Below are 26486 nucleotides of genomic sequence, written 5' to 3'. Positions count from 1 at the left end.
GCATCCCTTATGCTCAGCTACAATTTTAGAAGCTCAACTACTTAAAATCTACCTGTAGCAATAATCCTGACAATGAAACACTATTCCTGCAGATTGATGCAGTCACGTTGCACCTTCCTCTTCCACATGTGCTGCTTTTTTCCAGGAGGTTATCAGGTAAGTTATTGTTATTTTTGGAGACCTACAATAAATGAAAATAGCCAGTTAGTTCAAGCAGCTTAGTTGTTCCCCCGGAGCTTTACAACCACCCACACACTAAAGAAATAGGATAATTACCCACACTTCACACCTACTCAGCTCCTTTCCTTCTGGGGAACACTCAAGACACTGATTTCTAACAGCTTTCTGCTCAGGGCTGTCGCCTCTCCAATCAAACAGCGTGGCTTTGGTATGAAGCAAATGCTCAAGTATTGTCAAATTTTACATCTGTTCCATTTCCTTTGTTTTAAGCTATAAAATAAAACCTCTCAAACCCCAGAAATGTCTCAAAAGGGAACAAGGCAGGGCTGAACATCTTTACCACACTCTCAGACAGGACAACTTAGGGCAGCTTTATTCCCCACTGGGGAGCTTTGCCATTGTGTTCTGTTAGGAATCAGAAAACCTTACTGAGTAAAGGCACTCATCCCATTTCAACATTTTGCTTTGCTTCTATCAATCACCAGATTCCATCAGCTTGAAGAGTTTAAATGCACCATACTGTTCTCCAGCACAGAATGTTTTCTGGAAGGATGTCACCAAAGACAGTAGGAAAGAAACCACAATAAGCAACACAAGTCAATCTTTATTGAAAACTGAAGTATTAATACATAACAATTCTTGTTACAATAAACGTGCTTTTAAGAATTTAAACTTGAGCTCATCTACTCATTGAATTGCATAAAAAATAAAAAAGTATGAATTTTCACAATTGAACTGGCTCAGAATGGAATCTCCACTCTTTGTGTTGATGCGATAGTTCAATGCAGGAGTGAGTGATGCCTTAAAACTTATTCTGGAAGACAACATTGACCTAAACTTAAAAAAAAAAGTACCAATACAACTGTTCCTAAGACAGTTTTAAAAAAAGTCATAAAAAGGAAACCTGTGTCTATTTCATAACAAACATGGAGAACTATTACTGGGGCCTCTTGTACTTCCATTGCATGCACTCACTTTTTTAGATCTTAGGACAGGAGGGCAGCCAATAATAGCATTACAATTAAAAAAACCCACTAACAAATCCCTTCTACTTAAAACAAGTCTGTACAGCAGCCAGCTAAAAAAGCTTTCCCAGTTTGCCTGCTAAGTGCCCAAAAGTCACAATCGGTTTAGAAAAGTCATGTTCATTTTCTTGATGTTGAAACTTCAGGGCCCATAAATTGTCCAGATGTAAAAGTCACAAATGGACCCTTTACTACGAGTGAAATTCAGATGTTTCAGTGTTCTAAGCAACCTGCACAAGAAAAGGTTTCTTGTCCCCACTGTTCCTCTTCCCTCCCTGGTGCCTACAGCACACCTTGCTGGGCAGAGGCTGCAGAGTGCCCAGAGCCCTCCCAGCAGAGGGGAAGCAGCTCAGCTCTGGGCCAGCCCTGTTCCAGCTGCCCACCCTGCTGCAGTGCTCCTGCCAGGAGCTGGGGCATCTCACCTCCTGTGTGAGGGGCTCTGCAGGAAGCCTCGAGCTGACAAACACAGGATTGGAAGCTGACACTTGTTAATGAGAACAGGGTGAGTGAGCTGAAATGGCCATGTCTTTTACAGCCCTCCCAAAGGCTGCCTCCCAGGGCTGAGGAAGCTGGACTGACACAGGCTGGGGCCGTGTCCTGAGGAGCACTGCACAAACACAGCCCAGGCAGCCATGGAGCAGGCACAGCCACAGGCTCTGTGCCACACCTCCAGCTGCAGCATCACTATTGCTCACCTTCCTAAGATGGGAGGTCTCACACACACAGGAGTGTGGTAACACAGGTCCCACCCCTGGTTTGAGCCTAGAGTTAGGTGGTGGTGTCAGGCTGATGTGCTGACCCACATGAGCAGTGTGGAGCACTGTGCTGAAGCACTGGGGAGTGGTTCCAAGTCCATGCTCTCGCCCTGCTGGCCAAGGAGCAGTGAAGGCAGGACCCTGCAGGAGAGCAGCCCATGCTGAGTGCCCTGGGGCACAGCTCTGAACCATCAGCTCTCCTGACACCAGCCAGACACCCTGCTACTGATGGGTGGTGGTTTGCTTGTTGTTTGGTTAGCTTTATCAGTGGATGGAGCGATACAAGGAAGAACTTCAATGGAAATAAAGGACTTTTTCACCTACAGCTGCATCTAAGCATTTAACTTGCATAGTACACTCAAAATGAAGCTTTCTTGAGCAGCAATCCTGCATGTCTCCTAGAAACTCCTAACAGGAGAGGGTTACAACAAGCATAAGCAACATCTAGCAGTAGGTCGTCTCTTTTCCTTCCCAGTGTTTAGTAAACCACCACCACACTGATAGGGCTATGTGGTTTTGGTGCCAATTATTAGCCATTTTTCTTTCGCTGCTGCTACATTTAAAAGACATTTTCATCAGCTGTTACTGACATAGGGAATACCTTGGTTTTTAAAAAATACTTTATCTAGACGCAACACTTGAAATTTGAATTAAAAAAAATTCTTGGACTTCTCTTAGTTATTGCTGCAACAGTTATTTTCAGTTCCAGGTTTATAGTAGTACTTTTTTTTTTTTAATTATATAAAGCTGCCATAAAAGTTTTCTTTTTTAAAGAGAAGCTTGATCTGAAATGTCTCTACTGCACCAGCTCTTTTAATTTGCTGAGGAGCTTTAGTGCAAACACATACTGCGTTTTCATTTATAAAGGAATTCTAAATAGGGAATGTTATATAAAAAGCAGGAGAGAATGTTTCGTAAGACCCTCGCTGTGTAAACGCCTATTTAATGATGTACAGTTTCCCCCACTGCAGTTTTATATCCATGCTTTCTACTATTTGCAACAAAATACCATTGAGATAGTTATATATACACATATTCCCCCATCCCCCTGCACTGTGCTTTTGGTTACTTTTCAGAAGAACTCCTGGAGACAAGCTCCAGCCTCCCAGTAGGATCAGAATCGCTCAGGACTGGAAGGTGCAGTACCTTTGGAAAAGGTACACTCTCTCCCTCCTGGATGAATCCCATAATGCAACTCAGAAAAAAAAGTGCTCAAGTAAGTGAGACTGCCTAAGTGTTATGGAATACTACACGGAGCCCAGTTCCAAGCTGACACTGAGGAATCTGAAGTTAGAGCAAATCTATAGGAAGTTATATTAATTCCTTGACTATTCTCTATTGCAGCATTCACGGAAGTTCTCTCCTATGACTTTATTCATGATGATGAGACAGGAGACAGCAAAACTTCCAGCCTGACCCTCACAGCTCCTCCCCACAGAGCACAGCTCTGCTCCAGCCCTCAGCTCCTGCTCGGGACGAGCGCCCTGCGTTGGTGCTCACTGTGCTCTGCCACACCTGACTGATCACAGCTGCAAATCTAACACACACATGGAATTGTTACACACACTGAACAAAGCAGTACACATTCAACTAAGGTTGTCTTGGATCATTTTCTGCTCCATATAAAAACATATGGAAATCCCTAAGCTGCAGTAAGTGCTCATGAGTAAAGTTGAAAGTACTTATTCCAACAACATCGTTATGTTCAAGGCATTAGAAATAAGGGGGCCATCCACTGACAGTGATTCATGCAAAATAAACCTAAACTTTATTTAAAAAAAAAAAAAAGGGTACAAAATACAGAGAGTGCTTACTGTAAAAAATAAAGTTACTGAAGGCTCTAACCACCAATTGGGTATGAAGGTACACAAGCCTCTCACCAGGGCAGAGTACTGGGATGGCAGCACTAAATCAGCACTGATGCTACCGCAAATCAGCTGCCAAACCTGTACAGGAGCAGAACACCCCAAAACAAAGCATAACTAAGATACACAACTTCAAAAAATTTAATTCTGAATGGAAGTTAACCTACGAGAACAAGACAGCCTGATATACCTCTGTGTAAATGCTTAAAAGGGAACAACATTTTATATCCATTTACTGCATAATTTATTGCAGGCAGAATGTATAAAAAAAAATTGCATCTTTCTGGAATTGTAAATCAAGCAGGTTTAAGAAGAACCTCGGTTTTAATGCGCAATATTCAAATTTAAAAATTTAAAATCTCTCCCATAACAATTTTGGTATACAAATGGGTTCCAAGGCTAGCCCTTTATCCCCACAGCATTTGCTTTGAGGTACTTTAAAAATTGAAGTTGCAAGAAAGAATATCACAAATGACTCATTGCAATGAAATGCTAATCTGCAGTCGAGTCTTATTTTACGTGCTTCCAAGTGCAATTTAGGAAGTAAAAAAAAAAAAAAAAGAAAATACTAAGAAAACACATCAAAAGGCTGTAACCAACAAATGGCTCCTACTTCAATTACAAATATTTTCATGAAAAAAACCCAAAATGAAACTGCTATTTAAACCCTCTATATTCTGGCAGCCCTACTACACAGTATCCATAGTCCATACTGCAAGTAGATAATAAGGAAATTGTGTTAAAATGATTTGTTCCCCTTTAACATACTCATCAGGCACACAAGCTTTCCTCAGAATAACATGCAGCTGAACTCTGTTGCAGAAAGCCCTTGCACCTCTTAAGTTTCTGGAAAGCAAGCTGGATCAACTGCACATATGTTTTCAACTGACTACAACATTCTTTAGAAAAAACAGCACGAATTTGCTCAACTGAGAACTAAAAGGAAGAGTTTTTCTATCAGTCTGTGTGGCAGTCTCACTTTGACACATCTTGCATTATCTGAAAGATAGCACTGGATAGAAATCTCCCCAGGACATGCTATTCATTCTGCAGGTGATACCACCTCCTACTATTCCTAAGAGCCAGTTTTGCCTCAAGGAAGTATGCCTTATTTACTGGCACACACAGCATTACCTCTGTCATTTAATTCTGATCCTTAAGAGCATCTGTATAACACTGATTCCATACAATGAAAATGAAAAGGTATGAAGTAAACTAATGGTGTGCGGGATGTCTACAGCTTGTCTGACTCATTTTCCAGTCACTCCAATTTATTAGCTGAATTTGAAAAGAACACATCACTAAAACAAAAATATGCCCCTTTGAAACTGGCAACTCCATCAACCTGAAACAGGCTGAAGCACTCATCTAATGTATGTTATGGCATTCTAGAAAGAAACTCACTTCCATGATTCTACCTTGTCAGACCCTGCATACATTACAACAGTGCATTAGTGATACAAGTTGTAAAATACTTCTCGGTTCCTTTGGATTTGCATACGATGGTTTTTGCATCAGTCACTGCAGGTAGATTGAGCAAGCTTTGTTTTTGTGTTTTAACATGCATTCAACTAGATATGGATCAGAATAAATTTATACTCCCTTTTTATCATTATAATTAGCTAAAAAATTGCAAGACAGTCCACAAAACAGGATTTGCTTTAAGACTAACTGCTGGAGTTCCAAGATGTAAGATATGCAGCACTGGAAAATCTTCAGTGATCAGGAATTAGTAGTGTTTAGCCAAGTGTTGAAAGCATTCAGAAGGAAAGTCCTGGTTGGAGGCATGAGGGCTTCAGCACCAACTTTTAAACCTCAATTTCTTGATTGCATATCTCCCATCTTTAAACCTACATTAAGAGGGGGAAAAGAGTGGGAAATACTCTCAATTAGGTGAAATTCCATTTGAGTGTGGCAGAGCACACTAACATTGCATGCACCACATACACCAACAAATGCCAAATTTAAATAACATTGCCTAGCAGTTATCCTGCCACATTTTGAGATAAAAACACACTACATGGACTTGCTCTGGTTATGTCCAGTCCAGCTTTCTGTCAGCACCACCATTGTTTTTAAGGTAGAAGATGGAATATTAAGAACGTGTTTTGTGCTAAATTTAATTACCAGCAGTCATGAGTTTATTAGCAGCATAATTTTCATTTCTTGTACTTGGGTGGTGTGAGACTCTTGGCTGAAATACTTCATGAGTGAGAAGCATTTCAGATCTGCAGACAGCTGAGTACCATCACAGCAAAATGAGACATGGCTGCTATATTACTAACTCAAAGGAAATTGTCACCCGCAATCTCAGAACTCTGCACTTCTAACTGCTGAAACAGAAATCCAGAAAAAGTTAAAACAAAGTTCACTTTTGTCATAAACTAAATGGACTAAAAGTGAAAATTTCAAGTTCAATTGGTCTGACAAGTCACTAATTCAAATAAAGCTGTTTTCAACTTATGCTAAAAATAACCAAACAAACTAGAAATGAAGTGGGTATCACAAAAACATTAGTCCTTGTGTCAGTTTGACACAGATTACACCTCCAAAATCCATCCCACTTCATAGCAGATTTCAAAATTAAACTCTTTTTCTTGAAACCCACTATCTAAATTTTGGTTCACACTAAAAAAGCTTTTTCCATGCTGAGTGCATGAAGTATTAACTGATACTTATGTGAAACACAGTGAGTATATGAAATTATCTCAAGGTTATCTCTAATCATCTCATGGTTTCAGCAGCTTCTGACAAATATTCACCCTCTGAGCAAGGCAAAACACCTTGCCTACATATTTAGCCAATCACACAGTTAAATACATTCAATTTAGGAATCACAGTACTGCTGAATTGAACAATTACCAATTATTCCAAGTTACTGAATATGTTAAATTCCATATGTATTTTAATAAGGTCAACTTAAGGCTCATTCTTTCACATTTGACAATCACGCATCATGAAAATTATTCATGACTTGTGAAAACACAGACCACTCAAGAAACCCCAGCATGATTTTTGAGTATTCCAGCTCAATTAGAATACTGCAGAAGCACCCCCCATTGCAAAATGTCCCCCAGAGAACCTGAAATGCTGTTGTTTTTAAGAAAGTTTAACAGCTTTCAATGCAACTTACACTGACTGCCAGGATGATCACCACTGTGGGGGCACATAACTATAGGTTGGTGTTCCTGGAGCCCGATACGTGGGCATAGTGACTGGATGAGGGGCTACTGGAGTTGGGGAATGAGTTGTCAACAAAGTACCTGGAATGAAGAGAACAGTTTCTCAGTAAGCAAAAATTCTACTAGAGAGAGAAAAAAAAAAAAAAAAGGAGAGGGGAGTAAAATCGCAGTACTTTTAAAGACAATTACAACTTACTCATCTTCAAAATTACCAGAATTGTTTTGCATTCCAGGCCTAGTCTTCTTCAAACCTTTATGCCAGAGGGCCATTGTAGCCCAGTGGATGTTTAGGCTCATGCATACAAAGATATTCAATACTCAAAAATAGCTCTAGCAGAAACCCTGCAACATTAGCAACTCTTCCCACAGCAGGCTTAACATGCCATTAAGAATATTTGATGGTAGAGATAACTTGACTGATAAATCAGAATAAATTAATTCTTGTTTGCATTATTACAGATAGGCTTCTTCCGCACTAATGAAGCTCTGTTAGTGACACCTAACTTCTCTAGTTTTGAAGTTTCTCAAATTAAATTGTAACTTTGACAGGATACAAACCAGAATCTCAAAACAAACTTATGGCTCCTGTTTATTAGATTTTTAAATTAGCATCTCTTGAGTGAATGTGGAGTTTTCTTTGTGAGTTACCCAGGGAGTAACAAAGCATGACATCCCCTCAGCAAACACTCAGAGATGACATTGAACTATTGATTAAACACCATTCTCTCCAAAACACTACCACCAAAAGACTGTGGCAATGGGAAGGTGACATCCCCAACCATCTCCCATGACACAGAGGACCTGCAGGCAGTACAAACACACGAAGTGTTGTATCTCAAGACAAGGAAGGTTTGTGATATGAAGGGTGAGCTCAGAACATGGTATTTTCCTCAGCTCTGAGAGGCTGCTGATTTCAAATTGGCACAGAGAAACGCAGTGGGAAGACAAAGTCACACTCTTGATACTGGTATAAGGAGAAACAAAGGGTGTAAGAGTAAGTGATATTCCATACAGACATGAAGAAAAACTGCTGTCCCATAATACTAACTCTGGAAAGAGGATGTGGCACCTCCATCCTTAGAGGCAGTGGGTACTGCTGAACAAGAACAAATCTGACTCAGCTGGACTCACTCAGAAGTGCACACAGCCTCAAGCTGTGCCAAGGGACATGCAGGCTGGATATTGGGAAAAAGCTTTTCACAGAAAGAGTGATAAAGTTCTGGAATGGCTGCCCAGGGAGGTGGTGGAGTCCCCATCCCTGGGTGTGTTTAACAAAGCCTGGATGTGGCACTGGGTGCCAGGGGTGAGTTGAGCTGTTGGGGCTGGGTTGGACTCTATGATCTCGAAGGTCTCCTCCCACCTGGTCATTCTGTGATTCTGTGAAGACACACACCTGCACAATTCCTTCTGTACCGACATTTGTATGATTTTGTCAAGTGCACCTGTGGCATCCCATTTTGCCATGTAGCTGTGCTCCCCCAGGCTCAAAGGAGAACTGCACTGAGAAGCCCTCGGTGTGAGGGCACCCACCTGCTGACATTGCCATGGTGGTCCCAGCCACCATGCCCATGGTGACCCCGTTCCCTCGGGGCGGCGGGATCGGAGCAGGGTACATGGTTGCTGGCATTCCATTGGGCTGCACGACTGTGGTGTGGTGGATTACGTGGGGTGGTGCTGCATACAAAGGCTGTGTGTAGTAAGTGCCTTGCTGTTGGAGAAAAAACAGTGCATGAAGTAATTACAGTGTATCTGCAGATAAATGATAGCTTCTTTCACAAATGTATCATAAAATAGAAGTATTACTCTAAATGCAACGAATTTACAGAACAGAAGATGAAACATTTATTGTAGCTATTAAAATTGTTTCACTTGCAATTTAACATTTTATCCCTTTTTAAGGCATTTAGGATAACAAGTGAAGTAGGGACCTTAGTAGTTCTACCATAAGGACTCATGCATCATTCATTCCCTTCCTTTTGATCCCTGTCATATATTAATCCATAACAGAACTTTTCATTATTTCACAACTTTTTGTTCAGTTGCTTTTAGTAAAAGAATCCAATGTTTTTGGCAAATCCAAGTACACTAAGCAGACTGAATAAAACTTGTTACATGCTTAGTAATCCTCTTTATATGCCAGGTGAGTTCCCACTAAACAAAGAAGGCCAACTTTTCCCAAAAATATCATATTTACTGAAGTGTCTTAATTCTATCCTTTGTAATAGTTCTCAACAGCTTCCCCAGCATGAGACTTGGTAAATCTGTGAAATTACAACAGAAACTTCATAACAAAAATGATGACAAATTTTACAAACAAAAAACCAGGATACTGGTAGTTATAGGATCCAGCAGGTTCTGATTAACTGCTGAATTTAGTGTCACTTCAAAGAGTGAACACATTACAGTAAGTGCTGAGTAACTGTCAGGCAAGAGAGGATGTAAAAATGCAGACACACTAAATCATTGTGTTAAGAATTCTTCCAGCAGGCAGCTAAATGTTGTCCCAATGCACAAAGAAATGAATGAGATGAAAAATTCAGAGTTCCCCAGAGATGACAGGGACACAGAGGTGCCCCAGGGGCACTGTGTGCTCTGCCCACGTACCTGTGCATATGGGTTCTGCTGGGGGTAGGCACTTCGGACTGGGTACACAGCAGTCTGGTAGGGGTTGGGGGAGGATGAGTAGGGCGGCACTGCCCCACTGGTGGGTGAACAGGACACCTTGTACGGGGTGCCTGGCGTGTAACCTGCAACACAGGAAACCTGCAGTCACACAGAGCATGCTGCAATCATTTTCATACTCCCCAGCTCCATACGCCTCATGGCTCTCAGAGTGTCTGCTGCTCAGAGTGACTCTGAGATATGCACAGGCTTCTTTTCCCAGCCTGGCAGATGAAGGAGGAGTCAGGATTCCTTGTTCTCATTCTCAAGGTTGTTTATTGTTTCTTATCTAGAACATTCTTTCTCTGACCTGCTGAGATCTGTCTGGCAGGTCAGACAGAGGCACACTGCCCACCTCAGAGGTGGTGTTGTCTTTTTATACTAAAAACTACATTATTTACCATAACTTCCCAATACCTGTCATCTATGTTAGACAGCTTCTACTCTAAACCAACCTAAAAGTGCCATCATCACAGCAGAAGATGGAGGTCAAGAAGAAGAAGAAGAAGGAGAAAGATCGAACATGCCCAGATTCCTCCATGTTGTCTCCTGAACCCCCATTCTAAAAACCTCTAAATATCTATTTTTCACCCTGTGATAAATTCACTATCATTCTACTTAAACTTTCATGGCTTGTAAATCCTCATATAAGGTTGGTAATTTTTTCCATGGGTCAAGGTGAAAGGCACAGGGGTCTTGGGCTTTGTGCCAAGGTCTCTGAGCCCCCTGTCAGGGTCTTATGTCCTCCAGGGCAGTCAGAGGAATTTCTTGAAGTACTCACATGGGAGTACTTCATTGTAGCTGTTGGTTTGAGGGATCCCTGGGGGCCCCTAAGCTGGGGGTTCACTGGTAGCAGCAGGCAGGCCAGGAGACTCCACACAGCTTCTGAGGGTGCTGATTAGCTGAGGGTTTTTTGGGGGTCCCACCCCCAGGAGCAGCAGGGCTTCTGAGAGAGAAGGGGAAGGAGGGGGAGAGAGGGAGAGCCTGGGGGGAAAAGGGCCAGGAGAGAATCTGTGGTCTCCCCCCACAGCCTAACAGGGAGATTCAAAGTGGGTGCAGAATAGGCCTTGGGCCAATGGAATTACAGACCCATGGTACTGCAGGGGAGGATCACAGGCCTGGAATAAACTGTACATTTTGGGGGAGTGAGACAGAGCAAACCATTTAACCAAAATGTAACAGCACACTTCGTTTAGTCCCAATATCCAAGCACAAGGTCTATCACTTGCCTAATACTGGAAACAGTCTGGAAATAGTATTTGGCTGTGTCAACTAAGCATGAAAAGGTAACTGTGTACTTGCACCTATGGATACAGGGCAAAAAGCACATTTTCATAATAACACATAAATACCAGGATGCGGCATATTAGGCAGCACCTCTGCACAGGGGGACTTGGCACATGTGTCAGTCAATTCTCCACACACCCCAAATCACACTGGCAAAACACAGCAGCAGTCAACTAACCTGCTGTAGGGGATGATACAGCACAAGAGTAAGAATTTCAAAAGCCAGAATCATCTAAAAACCTCATGATGGATTTTCAGAGAACAGAGACAAAATCTGCAACCTCTACTTCAACTTACCTTTATTTCTATTTGTTTTCTGGCATTTTCTGAACTGGCTAAAATAAACATGAAATGCTGTACCTTTAAAACACAAACACTGCAAAGTTCAGTGCAGCTGCAAATTCAACCTGGAAGGCACTAAGATCCTTAAATCATCTTTTTCAGTATTATATACGTAGACATGTCCTTAAACATCACTTAAGAATTGGTTTTATACTACAGTAAGACTTGGGATGCCATCAGAATGTGGCTGGCATTCCTATTACAGGCCCCCCAAAATCAGCCTGCCTTTGTAAATGTTTGAAACTGTGGAATTTTCAGAGGGATAACTGGCAACTGCTGGTTCATACTGCCCAAAGACTGCTTTTCCTTAATTTCTCCAGCCCTCATCAGACAAGGTGTCAGAAAAGGGGCTTGAAGAGGCATGGAGGAGACTGATATACTGATATATATCTATATATAATGTTTATATATATGTTTTTTCTATAATATACATAATGTTTCTGCATGCTACACTCTCAGGTTTATTCCATGGCCACGGTGGGAATATGAACACCTCAGCAGCAGCACCCACCAGCTTTAACATTCAGGGTGGCACACAGCAGGCATGACCTGATCTGGAAAAAGCATCAAGGCCCTGCCTGTGCTGCTGTGAAAAGACCTTGGTATTTCATGCAGGTCTGTCACACTGGGAGACACAAGATCCACAGGTTCTATTTGTAATTAGTTGGAATTGAATAAATTAGTACCAGGGCAGTGCATGAAAGAACAGACACTTGGTAATTATAGAAAAAATAAGAGTATCAGAGTAGAGATCAGGTTGATTTTAAAAACTGCCTGGAATGGGCTGACTTCAATACAGAGAACAGATCTGAAGTTGTACAGAGAGAGAATTTGTGGCATTTGTGCTGTCAAAAATCAGTCTGTGCAAATAGCATGATGACACATGACCTTCATTCTTCTTAAAGAAGTCTGGGCTTCTTTGCAATTTCATGACACCCTTCAAACTAAAAGTTGCTTAGCTAACAAAGAAATAGGTTGACTGTTTCTTTTCAATAGAATTTTTACCTTTAAAAAAGCTGTACCATAGCACTTACTCTGAGATCCTAAGTATTTCACAGATCCAGCACGCTGAGGAAGTGACTTCTATTAGTATGGAGAGCTATTTGTGGTGAAAACCCCAGCTACAAAATGCTGAACATGAAGAATCACTGCAACCATGTCCTCAGTGAAGCCCACTTTCATTCTAAAAACCCACTGATGCAGCTGCACAGGCAATTTCTCTTTCATTCTTGCAAAGTGGTAAATCTGCACAAGAGGTATTCTGCCATTGCATTCATTTTTTCTTCTCCATAATACGGAACAAAGACCTTAACAGTAAATGACAGGAGAAGTCAAAACCACAGTAATTTAAGACAGTTACCTGTAAAAAGCCCCCTTTTGTAACAGCAGTGGCACAGCACATTCCAATACTGCTGTGTAGTATGAATTTACAAAAGCTTTGATTCTACAAACAAGCTGTTACATCAGAAAGGTTAAAAAAGATATAAAAACATCCCAACTGTTAGGACAAAGTACTCCAAGTTGTTATCTGCCTGAATTAGAGGTCTGCACATTTTGAACTTTTGTTCACAGCTTGAAGAGCAGCTAAAAATGAAAGCTATTCTTAGCTCTGAAATAAAAGTGTACTTCCTATTCAACAGCAATAAAGACCAACAGTACTAGTTTTTAAAAAATTAATGACATACAATGACAGAATGTGATTTTTATGCATCTTTATGTATTTTTCTTAGGAGTGAAAAGGTTCTTTCTTTGACTTTGGTATATAGCATGAGATATATTCCAAGATTAATCAATGCAAACTAATATTACAACATGACTAAGTCTAACAGGTCCAGAATCTTTGCCAGAATTCCCATGATTTGTTAAATTGATTTCATGCAGCTTCCTGCAGCAGGATGTGCAAACTGCAGCCTGTACTAAGACTGTACTACCTTCAGTTACCTGCTGCCAGGATCAAAGCCTACAGCTCCTGCTCAGCTCAGCTGCAGGACACATGCAGGGCAGCACAGAAGGCAGGGAAACTGAGAGGCCTGACAGAAATAAAGCCAATAATCAAAGCCCACATGGGGCTCTGCCACCTGAGCTAGGGGATCCCCCTGATGGGAACTGCTCTCCCTTGAACTTGGCTCTCAGGGTGAGGTCTGGAGCAACCCAGTGCAGGTGCACGCTGGCATCCCAGATATGAGACTGGCACAGTGGCAATACCCAGCCATGGGACTGATTTCTTTTAGTTTCTGCAATCTCTAACATTAATGTGCCTCCTTACTTTAAATTCAAGGCCAAAGACAAGACAAAGTGTGAGTCTGCACTCACTCTGCCTCTAAGCAGCAAACTGAACAGTGACAGAGGTTGTACCAACAGAATCCCACACAGTTTCAAGGAAAGCTACACACTTTTAACAGGTTCTGCAGGCAAACATTTTACATGAGTGTTTTGTCTCAGTAATTGCTGCCACACCCTCAAGAGTCTCCTGGTAGTTAATGAAGTCCATCCATTACAAACTGAACTTCAATACCAAGCAAGCTCCCACAGCATAAGATTCCCAATTTCAAGCAGCATCCTTTCCTACTGCCAGAAATTATACAAAGGCATTCAGGGACAAATTTGGTTATGAGCCACATGTAGCTCTGGAGAACTGGCATGATACATGGAAGTGGAAGAGTTCTGAGGATGGCCAGCTCTGCATTACCAAAGCAATGCAAGGAATTCCTTCCTATACAAAATACCCATAGGGAGAACACTGTTGTCTCAGAATGTTTCTGCTGGAAAATTAAAGTGGAAATTAAACACTACCAGCTTCTGTTTTGAGGATTAGCACATTAAAATCATGTTTTACCAGTGAAAGCAGAACTACACAAAAAAAAAAAAAAACAACTTTGGTGAGTGCCTTGCTCTTGTCTGTTTTCCCAGTCCCCCTGGGATGGCTCATCCCATTCCCTTCCTTAAATGACACCCATGACAGTGCAGTAACCTGAGTCCTTGCCCTGCATCCACAAGAGTGAATCAGCTTCACCCAGCAACCATCAGCTTGTGCAAGACAATCCTAAGGGCAGAGAGAAGCTGAACTTGGAAAGATACAATTTAGGGAAGGGATAAAATAGAAAAGTTTTGAGGGTAACAGAGAGAAGAAAAAACAGGAATCTGGAAATGACCAGAAGGATGCAAAGCAAGCAGAGCCATGAAAGAAGCAGTGAAGAGAAATGCAATGCAAACCTCAAGGATCATCTGGAAATACAGAAAAAACAGCTAAAACCTCAGCTGTTCCCTTCTTGAAAGGTGCATGCAGTATGACTTGAGATTATAATATTTTTAATTTATCAGATGATTCCTCATGAGTCATGTTCAAGGCAATATAAAACTTATCCACCAGTACAAGTGCTGTTGTGAGCCCCTACAGCTTTTCCTCCTTCTTGCCCCTAACCCCTTGCAAAGGCCAGGTCCCTGCTGAGCCCCCAGTTCACATACCTGTTTGGAAGGTGGGATTTGCTCCAGGATACATGTTGGGGGAATAGGCAGGAGCAGCCGCTGCATAGCCCATGGGGAAGCCAGCTGGGAGAGAGAACACAGCACAGTTACCTTCCAGGCTGACTTTACTCTCCAAGCTCTCACTGCACATGCTTTAACTGAGGCAAGCAAACAGCCTTCAATCACACCTCCTCTAATAAAACATTGCAATCCTCCTCTGCCAAGCCCCCTGAAGATGAATGCTAAGTGAAGAGAAGAGCTATGGTTTCACAAGTCCATTCTCTCTTACACCCCTCTTCCAGCCATCTCTGGTGGCCAAGTAACTCTTAAGTTGCAAAACCAAGTTTTGTGTAGCTGTCCTGCACTCCTCCCCCTAGTGTGACATACAAATAATACCTTAAGATTTTAGCTTTTGTGTTTTTCATGTATTTGTAATCCTGCAATTCTTTACTTTCCAACTCTAAACTCCATATAGAGTATTAGATGCTGTCTTCCCATTTTGGGAACAACAATTCCTCTCCAGGCCCGGCAATCAAGGACACCTCACTGCCTCAGGCCTGAGAGATGGAAACAAAAGTGAGTTGGGGGAGCAAACTTGAGGTACATGGCTTCATTACCTGAAGCTGGAATTGGAGGATGAACCCCCAATATGCAAATGGCCCAAACTTACAAAAGTGTGAAACCTGTGAGCCATGGTCCATTTTTGGGTGTAGCCCCTGGGGAGCTTTGTCTGCCCTCAATACCCTGGGTACCTTATGGCCATTAAATAAATGTAACTTTTTATTCCCTTAACAGTCTGCCTTCTGTTTTTAGGTAGCTCTCAAAAGGTATCACATACAGTATTTATCTGAATGCACTTTTTCACAGAAATAAATCCCTAGAAGTGAGAGTAACTCTGACTCCCAGATCAGAGGTATCTCAAGTAGAAAGTACAAAGCAGCAGCAGCCCAAATTGCTTGCTGAATTTGACACATATTTGCTACTACACTGAGTATTAAAGAAGCTCCCCAGTTTCAGACACACACTGTGACAGCAGTAACTGTGATTCACAGAGGTACTGCCAAAATGACAGTGAAACACTTCTGCACCACAGAACACTGATCTACTGCAGTGCAAGGCACAACACAGCATTAGCAAAAGCTTGTTTCCTGAAAGACACAAAGCTTGTTCAGATTAAGTGAAATTTCTGAATTAATCATAGCTATTAGTTTTCCCAAGAACCTATTTACATTATTCAAATCTGTAAAGCCAAGTAATGTCTGTATTCAGAAAGATGGAGTTCCTACCACATTCTGCTCTCTACTTATAAAGATTTCAGCTCCTTCAGATAAAAGGCAATTAGTATTTGCATACCCACTGTCACACTCAGAGCTTAGTTTTAAACTGCTGTTGAGATTTGAAGGGTTTTTATTTCACTGTGAATCCCAGAGTCCTCAGCAATTACTCCCAACAATAAGAATTACTCAGCTCAGGACTATATATGCTAGCCCAGTTTTGTAAAGCACTCTGTAAACATATCAAGTGACACACTTGGCACTGCTATGAGGTGGTCAGCATGAAGAAGACTAAGAAAAGCCTTAGGCTTAAAAATCAAAGTTAAAAATAACATCTCCAAGTCGTAACAACTTTTCAGAGTGCAAACAGCTCCTCAGTTTTCAAATTCCCAGGGTCCTGGTGCAAAGCTTTGGTACAACTTAACCTTATTCGAACACACTACACATCTGCAACAGTGTGTGTGGGAAACATTTGCAGTCCTTTCTTTCTTTGTTCACAGCTTAAGCTGCACTGAGCTACACAAGAAACAGGTCATTTATGGAAAATGTAACTACAACAAGCAGCAGTTTTAGCTTCTACAAGGAACTTCCATCCATATGAGAACATTTGAATATTGATTTCTTGCTGCTGCAAAACTACCCAACAGCCTAAAATAGGTGTAGTATAATATACACAGTTATTAAATATGCAACAGCTTTAGAAACACATTGCCTTTCAGTAATGCATTCCACCTACTGCTGTGTTCCTCACTTTCTATCACCATGCACCCCATGTAAATGCAATGATTTGGAGTGGAGAATCTGCAGCTTTCCATTTAGGAGAATAAAAGAAGAGGGAGTTAGTCATGCAACATTTAAAAAAAATCCTAAAATGCAATTCTACTTTTCATTTTAGAGAATGTGCTTGGTATTTATCCCACAATCTTAAAGGCTGGACCAGGCACTCAGCAAACTATCTAAGGGAGTAACACATCAGTGACTAAGCTGAATTTAGGGGTCAACATTGCATGAACTGACCAAGCAACTGCTGCAAGGGAGAATTCTAAGTAACCACCCTGTAGCAAGACATTTAAGGCGCTTCTGCAACAATTCCAATTCAATTCCAGATATTTTAGTTATGCAGAATGGCAAGCAAAGTACTTACATAATTAAAAATATAGCCTAGTATATATAATAGTAGATAAAAGTAATAAAAGATTAGAGATTGTAATGTTGTTTAAACTGCTATTTATGAATTTACAATAGTATTTTGTCCTAAATAAATTACGGTACAACTTAGTTTAGTATAGAGAAAAGCCTCAATGCAATATGTAGATACTTTATAAGTACAAATCTCAACCTGGCTAATACAAATCTGAGTTTAGAAAATGAACAGAGCTAAAGATATGAAGTTATATTCAAATAATCCACAATAATCCATAATCTTTATCTAAAGCAAAGGAAAGGCTGGAAAAAGCAATCCATTATAAATACAGAAATTACTGTTCCATACATTATATTAATTAGTAAGCCTCTGCTGCTTGCCTTATTAAAAGATTACTACAGCCTTTATAACTCAGAGAGTAAAACCATCCTGCAGGACTCATGGTTACATAGTGTCAGCTTTATAATTTATTACTGCACCATTCCAGTCACTCAACAGACCTAAAAACATTTAAACACATTTGGTGTTTCCCTTAGAAATACTGTAGAAATCGAGGAAGGTACACTAGTTAGAGGATCATGAAAAGAAAAAAAAAAAATTAAACTGTTTTTGAGACAATCAAGCCAATAAGCAGAATTCATTCATGCACCACTGTTTAGAAGGAGGAACAGAGAAAAGCAGAACAGGAAAACGAATTTTAGTGCATTACCCAAGGTGAAAAACAGATTTAAGAATGGTAAATACCAGTAAGAAAATATAGTACAGCTACCAAGAATATAAACAGTAGCAGCACAGAATAATTTCTGCCTCCCCACACAGACACCAACTAAATCATAAAACTGCCTCCCTGTAAAAGCTAAAGAAGTTTGACTTCTTATGAAAGAGCAGAAAAGACCCTGCAGCCTCTCCCAGGATGGAAATTCCCTTCTGTCAGAGATAACAGAAAAAAGGCAGCATCAAGACATGCTGCTTGAAATGTCTCCCAGAGGCACCCAGGCTTCTCTTCAGCCTTCCTGGAGAGTTCTGTCCAAATCTAATCTTGCCTCATCCAACTTTTAGACTATAGAGACATCAGAAATGAAGCCTCCTTGCACATACATTAGGCGATGGGGGAAACCTAATGAAAAACTGTAAGTCAATGAGAAGCAGATAAAACAATAAATTCAATGCATTTCCATTTCAAAAACATTTTTGGCCATTTTCTTGGTGCCACCTTTGATGCCATGCTTTGGGCAGTGAGAGAACAGACAGCATGAACAAGAATTAGAGGATAAAAAGGTTAACAGTGCCAGTCAACTGGCAGCAGAAATAGATTGCCTCCCCTTCTTGCAGGGCGTAATTATTAGAACTCCTAAAATAAGCTGCATTGGAAGAGATACTGAAGTTAGAAATATAACAGAAGAAATAACATCATTCTTTTAATGTCACTTTTTAAATTTAAAAGCAACCTCATCCCAATCCCAAAACAGATTTACATGAAGGCATTCATAGGTGACTGTTTCTTCTTGACCACGAGCAAAGAGCAGTGTAACCAAAACTCATCAGAAAACAGAGCTGCTTACCTGGATAACCAATTCCTTTGGCATTTGCATAGGGAACCCCAGAAGATCCAGGGCTATACACAGGATTCATGATTTCAGTAACTGAATCAGGAAATAAAGAAAAAGAAAAACAGAATTTACTTAAGTATAGGGAAAGCTTGAAATTGCAACAATCAACATGAAACTGGAAACAAGGAAACGCATTGGAAGAAAATGTGACAAATGAAAAAGCAGCAATTCCACCACTTCTCAACATTAGAACTGTAGCTACAGGCAGGGAAGACTGCAGGAAGAAGTTTCAAAGCATCCTAACCCTCAGTCAGCCAGAGAATGTCTCAGGAATGAAACATTCCCTGTTGTGGAGCACGCTTTCAAAATATTTCCATAGCCCAGAGCTCCCCCGTGGTGTGCAGCTCCAAACCCACTGCAGGGGCTCTCCTGTGCTGGGCTCCTCTCCTCCTGCCATGTGTCAGTCACTCAGCTCCTCCCTGCCATGTGTCAGTCACTCAGCTCCTCTCTACCATTTATCAATCATTCAGCATCTCTCTGCCATCCACCACCCTTGCTTTCTTCCCAGTCCTCTCCTGAAGCCTCTAGCCAAGGGATGCAAATAAACACTCACGGTCTGTTCTTACTGGCACTTGGAGCCTGGATTCCAGACCTTCACCATCAAACATCCATCCCACTGCTACAGCAGCAAGTGGCAAAAGGCTCTGTGCATTCAGAACCAGCCCACAGCTCTTTGTTTACTTCCTGCCAAGTTCCTCAGAGCCTATGACAAGCCCACAGTCCTGTCCAGTCATTTCTGAATGATGCACTCACACAAAACCCAGGCTCCTACAGACAGCATCACCCACAGGAATAAAACCAAATCCCTTTTTAAAAAGAACTCTGTATGCAAACAACAATGAAAATAAAATTGCATTGAAGATGCTTCTAAGCGCCTCATACAGGAATACTGTTCACAACCACTATTCCAGTATTTTAGAAAAAAATTCTTCATATTAAAGCTCAGTATCTTCAATCATCTGATTGTCTGCATATATACAGATCTCCCAGGAGAGGTTTTCATGTACATAGATCTATAGGTTTCCACACACACATTTTCACAGGAGAGGTTTACACTGGGTATTTGAAAAAGGCTCTTCTCCACAGGGTGCTGGGCACTGAACAGGCTCCCCAGGGCAGTGCTTACAGCACAGGCCTCACACAGTTCAAGGAATGTCTGGCCAATGCTCTCAGGACATGGTGGAATCCTCGGGCCAGGAGCTGGCCTGATTGTCCCTGTGTGTCCCTTCCAGCTCAGACATTCAGTAATTCTTCCTGCAAGCACCAAAGACACAAAGGCACTCTATGAAACCAGACTTTCTTATTAACTGCTAAGAGCTGACATTTGAACAACTTCTTCTACATCTTACTTAAACCACATGGGTGTTAAGCAGTTAAACACAGTTGAAGGAAATTTTGTAAATAAAATTTACGAAACAAGGAAGTTTAATTACACATGCACTACCTTGGTTACAGGATATGTTATGGCAGGAATCCAAGTGCAGTTTATCAGTATAGCTGCACTGATAAACCCAGGGTAAGTGACTCTATAAAGCATAAATAGTTTGCTTTTTAAAGGAGCACTAAAACCAGCTCTATGCCAAGAGAATTAGCAGCACCTGGTACACAACAGATATAAAACTGCCATTTGTGCAAAATGAGGATCAGAAAGTGCTGTCAGCAAGTTCATAACCAGGTTTCACAAAACACTCCAAGTCAATATAAGATAATTAGAAGATTCATCAGTTTCATGGGCTTCCTCCTCTCACTTTCCAACAATACTAACTTACACAGAACTGCCTTTTTCATTCGGATTCATGTGATTACACATCAAGAAAACAGAATCCACTGAGCTACAAAGCAAACAAGCTGCCATTTACATCACACAAAGCTCCCCAGAGCAGCATGTTTGAATCACCTGACCCACACCTAGAGCCATTTGAAACAAATCTCTTTGAAAACGTTCTACAGCAAGCCATACTTCAAGAATAAAAAAAGTGCTTATAGTGCTATATTCCACTGAAGTCCTGTGGAGTTTTAGCAGCATTAACTCTGGGCCATAATCAACAGGTGTATTTTGCTGGACCAGCATTTTCTTTTAGCAAGGCTGCTCTTTTCTCCCCTGCTTTCTTCAGTGTATCCTTCTCCCTCAAGTACAACTCTCACTTGAAAACTTTCAGTCTGTTCCCTTTATATCTCCCTGCACTTTCTTCTCATGTGCATTTCTGCTCCTCTTTCAATGTTGATTTTGTCTGTAAATTTACCAATTCCTTAGGGGCTCAAGCTTCACTTTGGTTTCAGCATTTCCCAGCTATGGGGTTAAAGCCTTAAGGAGATGGAGAAACCTTTCCACTCAAATAACACAGTGCTCTCCCACACCCTCATATCCCACAAATGTGCTGCTCCTCCTTGCAGTCCCCACAGCAATTAGGAGAAAAGACTCTGGAACCTTCTCACCATTCTGAATGGCAGTGAACAAAAAGAACTGCCAGGTGGAAAACCAGCAAGGGCCTCCTGTGAATATTTAGGCTAAATACACAAAAAAATCCCAACTATTAGAAATATCAGTAGACAAGGACTGCAGAGCAACACATGCACACAGACTATGGGAGATGGCTTAAAGAGGAGCCACACAAAAATGAAGAGGAGGAGGAAATGGATAGAAAATGTCACAACACAGACCTGATCTCAAAGGAAGTACAGACTGACAGACAGGAACTCCACCTAAGTAAGGGGGGGAACCCCCTATAACACTGGTAGCCTCAAGCTGTTCACTCCCACTGCAAATGAATCCATGCTTCCAACTCCACACACACAAATTAATTCAGCTTTGGTGGGACAGGGATGTACTTTCACCACTGACAGACAAGTCAGAGCCACCAGCCTACACAGAGTGCTCACAGTCTGTAATGCAGACAGAATGTCAGACCACTTCTAATTAAAAATAATTATCTTCAGGTCTTCTCTGAAGGACCCAACATGTGTAAGTATAATTATGTAGTATTACCCAGTGGTTGCAATCATCCCACTCGCACCATAATTTGACTTGGAAGGGCATCTGTTACACTGGGATGTGGAACCTTGCAGTCCACTTCCCTGGAATGCTCCAAGTCCACATCAAACACCAGGGAGGATCGGTATAAAGGGAGCCCAAAGAATTCGTGTCTTTCAACTGCTTTGTTGGCATTCCCTCCAAAGCATTCTCATGTTAATGAATATGCAAATCAGTGTCTACAGAGCATCATCTGTATATAAATTGCACAGAGCTAACTGTATATGCATTACTCTTTCAGCTGAAATGAAGGCAATCACACTTATTAAAGGTGCTCTGATTAAGGAGTGCCCAAGGATGCTGGGAGTGCAAATCTTCACCTTTCACTCTGGCTACAGCCAGGCACTTAAACCCAGCTCTCAGCAGGCCTGTGAGATCTCACCTTGGTGCAGATACCAGGACAACCACCCTCCTCTCACAGCCAGGTTTTGGGGAGCTGAGTACAAAGGGCAGCCCCTGCTAGTGCTGAAGCTCTAGCACTCCCAGTTGGATCTGTCTTGCACACAGCTTTTTCTGCTACACCCAGGACAAGCATGCTTCTAGGAAACTCTGCTTTGAAAAAGCCTCTCACAGAGGTGAATGTAAGAACCCACAGATCAATGCAAACACTGTGACACAAACTGCACATCCCTTTGCAAAAGATGTATTTTGTTCCTTCTGATTTTCACACTACCAGAGTAAGATCTACCAAATGCAATTTAATGCTCTTTTGATGGCAATTCCACCACAAGAGTTGGGGAGGAATCTCCAAACACCTTGGCTAAAGCACACTACTGTGGCCCAGTAATGCTTTCCTTCTAGGATCTTAGGCAGACTCACACACACCAAAGCACTGTAGGGTTTAACATGGATCCATTCTGGAACACTTTCAGAAAGCCATTTGCCATGAAATTGTACAAATGACCCAATTTGCACTTGCTAAGTTACTTACCATCTTAATAACACTCTACATTTTACCCGTTTGACTTCCAGTCAAAGCATAATACAAGTGAAAGACATAAGCGCCTGGTAATGTAAAAGAAGTCATTTCCACTGCTAAGTAACAAAGAAAATAGTTCATGACACTTCAGCTCTTCAAGCAACTGACAATTAAAGTCTCAGTTACACTGTGTTCTGTTAAACCTTCAGCCACCAAAGAGGGAAATCCAAGGCCAAAAGCAGGTACTTTTCTCAGAAATAGTTAAAAGCTCATATAGCTCATGCTATAAAGACCAAGACAAGGCACCCATGCTGTTCTGGTACAGGCAGGTAGTGCTTAATTCCTTCCATTCAAAGACCTCAGAAGCAGTCCCTGGATTGTCCCAGGGAGGAGGAGAAGCCTGTCCTGGGCAGCCCAGGGGTTCAGGCAGCTGGAATCGGTGCCCACAGAGCTGGCAGGCAGTCCCTGCACCGGGACCCTCACCAGATAACAGATAAGCTGCCTGCCAGGATTCTGGATGAAGGATTGCTGGTTGAGAGAACTGAGACACACCCCCAGATGGCCAAGACCGAAGGGAGCAGGGCTGGACAGGGACAGCACAGACTGAGGATGCAGAACCACAGCCTAGAAAAGGACAGCTAACAACTCTGCACAAAGCTCTCACACAGAGTAAAACACAAAGCTGGAACTCTCATTCCCATGCAGCCTTCCTCCCCTGCTTGAGTTACAAGATGCTGTCACAGAGGAAGAATAAGACAGCTCCAAGCACTAAGTTTGGTGTGCATGCCTTCTTTTCTCCTAAGGCTAGAGCAGGAATGGAGCAGTTTAGGCTTTTCAATCCTTTCTGGTGAATACAGCTCTCACCTGCAAGCCTGATCTACCCAGGGTTTGTTAGGGCTTTTCCCTATTTAAATACACCTGCATTAACACCAACACTAGCGCTCAGTGGCAGTAAGGATGGAGACAACATGACCAGATGTGAAAGACTCTACAGTTCTATGTCATTCACACAAACAAAACCCATACAGAAAACATAACACAAAGATCCTGCTTGTGATCCAACTTCATTTCTACATTGTGGCATTGCTCTGGTCTCCAAAATACCACAGAACATTATCAAAACCTTCCTTTCTTCAAAAAAAAACCCTTCTAACTTATGGAAACGTTAAACAAACTGCAGAATATTTCTCAAAGTCCACAATTTCTGTTGTTGCTATGGCACAAGGGGATAGAAGTTGCCAGCTCCAATCCCTGCATCTCCTGTATAACTTTGAATTTGTGGGTATTCTCATCTCAAACAGGTCCTCAAATCACCAAGTCCTCACTGTAAGAATCACAGAAGCCAAATTTAGGGAAGTTCATCAACTATGAGAAACAGAAAAAATATCAAATTGGAAGAGTACAGCTTCACTACATGAAGGAATTGTATTTAGAACTTGTATTTAAGCCCAGAGCTCTGCTTCTTCCTCAAATCCTAGAAAGCATTTTTTCATTACATTAATTTTCAATTTATTCCCTATTACTTTCTGAAATAACACGAAGCTGTCACAAACCACAACGGACACAGAATTTCCAAAGCCTCCCGAGCCCTCCTCCGTTCCAACCTCAGAGTTAAATGTGTAATTACCGCCCCAAACGCGCAGGAAAGGCTGAATTCCACCAGCCTGGAACTTTTATGACACTGACAATTACACATCTTGCAGCAAAATCGCATCAGAGCAGACAGAAAGTCTGCTCGCAGGAGGGAACACGCACACGGCCATTCAAGAACACACCAAGTTTCAGAGAAATGAACGTAGAACCCCCCAGATAATGCAAACACCGTGAGACACACTGCGCACTGCTCTGCAGCACATGTGTTTTCTTCCTCCTGATTTCCACAGCCGTGCACAAACACCAGATCTGCCCTGAGAGCTGGCTGGCTGCCCTCATCGAGCCCTGACTTTTACCTTTCTCACAGCACCGATTTCACCATTGGCCCGCTGTTCCTACGGCTCCGAACGCTGCAGAACAGCCCCGTTAGTACCGCCTCCCTTTCCGCCGAGGGCCGAGCGGGGATCGGTGCCTGCGGCTCCCCGAGCCGGGCACACACGGCCCCCGCACGGCTCCCTCACGCAGCCGCAGCCCCGGGCCGGAGCCCTCACGACGCCGCGCTCCGCCCGCACCGAGTTCGCAGCCGGACGATGCCGCGCTGCCGCCAGCTCCCGGCCCCGCCGTGCCCCGAGAGGGCCGGGGAGGCCGCGGGCCCTGCGCAGGTACCTGTTCCGGCCGGAGGCGGCACCCCTCGGCCGGGCGGGCCGCGGCTGTCCCGGGCTGGCGCAGCGGGGCGGGCCCGGCGCGGCCGCCCGCGTCCCCCCCGTTCCCGGGCCCGCACTCACCGTGAGCGGCGGCGCTGCGTGCGGGCGGCGCGGCGGGCGCTGGCTCGGCCGTGCGTGCGGGTGCCCGCGCCTGCGTGCGTGCGTGCGTACGTGGGAGCGTGCGCGGCCCCGCGGGCACGGGACGGGACGGGAGGGGGCGGCCGCTCCGCGCCGGCCGCACCGCACAACTGCGCACCGATCGCGTGACGTCACTTCCGCCCGGCCGTCACGTGTGCGGAAGGCCCGGGCACGTGAGGGCGCGGCCCGGCGCCATGGCGGGCGGGGCCAGCGCGGCCCGGCCCGGCCCTCACGGAGCGGGGATGGAGCGGGGCGGGGCTGGGACACAAAGGTGCCGCCGTGGAAAGTGAATGGGTTAGCCGAGGGGTCTAAGTGCACCTTTCGGTGTCCCAGGGAGGTTAATGGCCTGCTGCGTAATTCTGTTAGAGCACCTGGCAGTGCAGCTCGCTGGTTCTGGTTCTTCCCTCAGCCTTGGTTAGATGTATAAAACCCAATGGCCATGGGGCACAGCAGCTTGAAGAAAGTGCTTGTGTGGCACACAGTGAAGAAAATGAGCCTGGCTGGCACGGTTCTGGAAGTGCCATCTAGTTTTCACATCTGTTTTTTGAAAAAAGTCTCCCTTCCATGAAAGCCTCTGCAAGTCCTGTGGAAAACGTGTGGGAGCTGTGCAGAGCTTTGTGAGCTGCTCCTTCCAGGGGGTGCAGCGTCTCAGGGCTCAGGGACCCTCTGCTGAGGGAAGAGGCAGAGCCTGAAGGTCTGTGTGAGCTGAAAATTAGGGAAAAGAGGGTTTAATCCTGAAAGCAGGATTAAACAGCCCCTCCAAGGGTAGCAGCAGCTCAGTAAGGCCCTCCTGCTGAGACGTGGGCTCAGGGCCTTACTGGGCACACTTCATGACTTTTGCAAGCTGTGGAGGTTTTTTTCCTGAAAATCACTGCCACGATGGGAACACCCCCTTAAAACCTCTGCTTTTCCAACAGTTTGTGTTTGAACCCAGGAAACTTCTCTAGAGGTTGGAACTGCACCAAGCTATGTGCAAAACTGAAGTAGAAGTGCATAGTGAATTAAAACAGGTAGGATTTATGAGAGATTTATAATTTATATTTCTGACTAATTCTCCATTCTTCAGGTGATGGATGCAAGCCAGTCTTACAAGTGTTACACCGAGGAGTGAACCTCAGACAAAGCACTCAGAGCTCCCATCTCAGATCTAGAACTGAGCATTTGGTACCTGCAGAGGAAGGGCCAAGGCAGCAGTGAGTGGCAGGAGAATTTAGCCCAGAATTTAGCCTGTGGGCACTGCTGAACATGGCAGCACAGGAGAGCCCAGGGACAGCTGGGCAGGGCTGACATTGCTGCCCCTCAAACACCTGA

At 43.1% G+C, this 26486-nt stretch overlaps 1 protein-coding gene across 2 annotated transcripts; it reads right to left on the bottom strand.

Moving 5' to 3' along the window:
• Positions 1 to 764: 764 nt before the first annotated feature.
• On the bottom strand, positions 765 to 25280 carry FAM168B (family with sequence similarity 168 member B). 2 transcript variants are annotated; one of them, XM_064720572.1, is made up of 7 exons: positions 25119 to 25280; positions 18743 to 18823; positions 14763 to 14846; positions 9612 to 9754; positions 8538 to 8715; positions 6959 to 7088; positions 765 to 5675 (listed from the first exon to the last, which is right to left on the bottom strand). In XM_064720572.1, the coding sequence occupies exons 2-6, from the start codon at positions 18810 to 18812 to the stop codon at positions 6976 to 6978; spliced, it is 588 nt and encodes a 195-aa protein (XP_064576642.1). In that variant the 5' UTR covers positions 18813 to 18823; positions 25119 to 25280; the 3' UTR covers positions 765 to 5675; positions 6959 to 6975. The 2 variants fall into 2 exon arrangements, with proteins under 2 accessions (XP_064576642.1, XP_064576643.1); XM_064720573.1 differs by lacking the exon at positions 25119 to 25280 and adding an exon at positions 24690 to 24809.
• Positions 25281 to 26486: the final 1206 nt, after the last annotated feature.

The sequence above is a fragment of the Zonotrichia leucophrys genome, chromosome 9 (assembly GCF_028769735.1).
Source record: "Zonotrichia leucophrys gambelii isolate GWCS_2022_RI chromosome 9, RI_Zleu_2.0, whole genome shotgun sequence".
Lineage (NCBI taxonomy): Eukaryota > Metazoa > Chordata > Aves > Passeriformes > Passerellidae > Zonotrichia > Zonotrichia leucophrys.
Note: the sequence above shows the minus strand (reverse complement) of the source record. Positions and strands in the feature narration are given on the sequence as shown.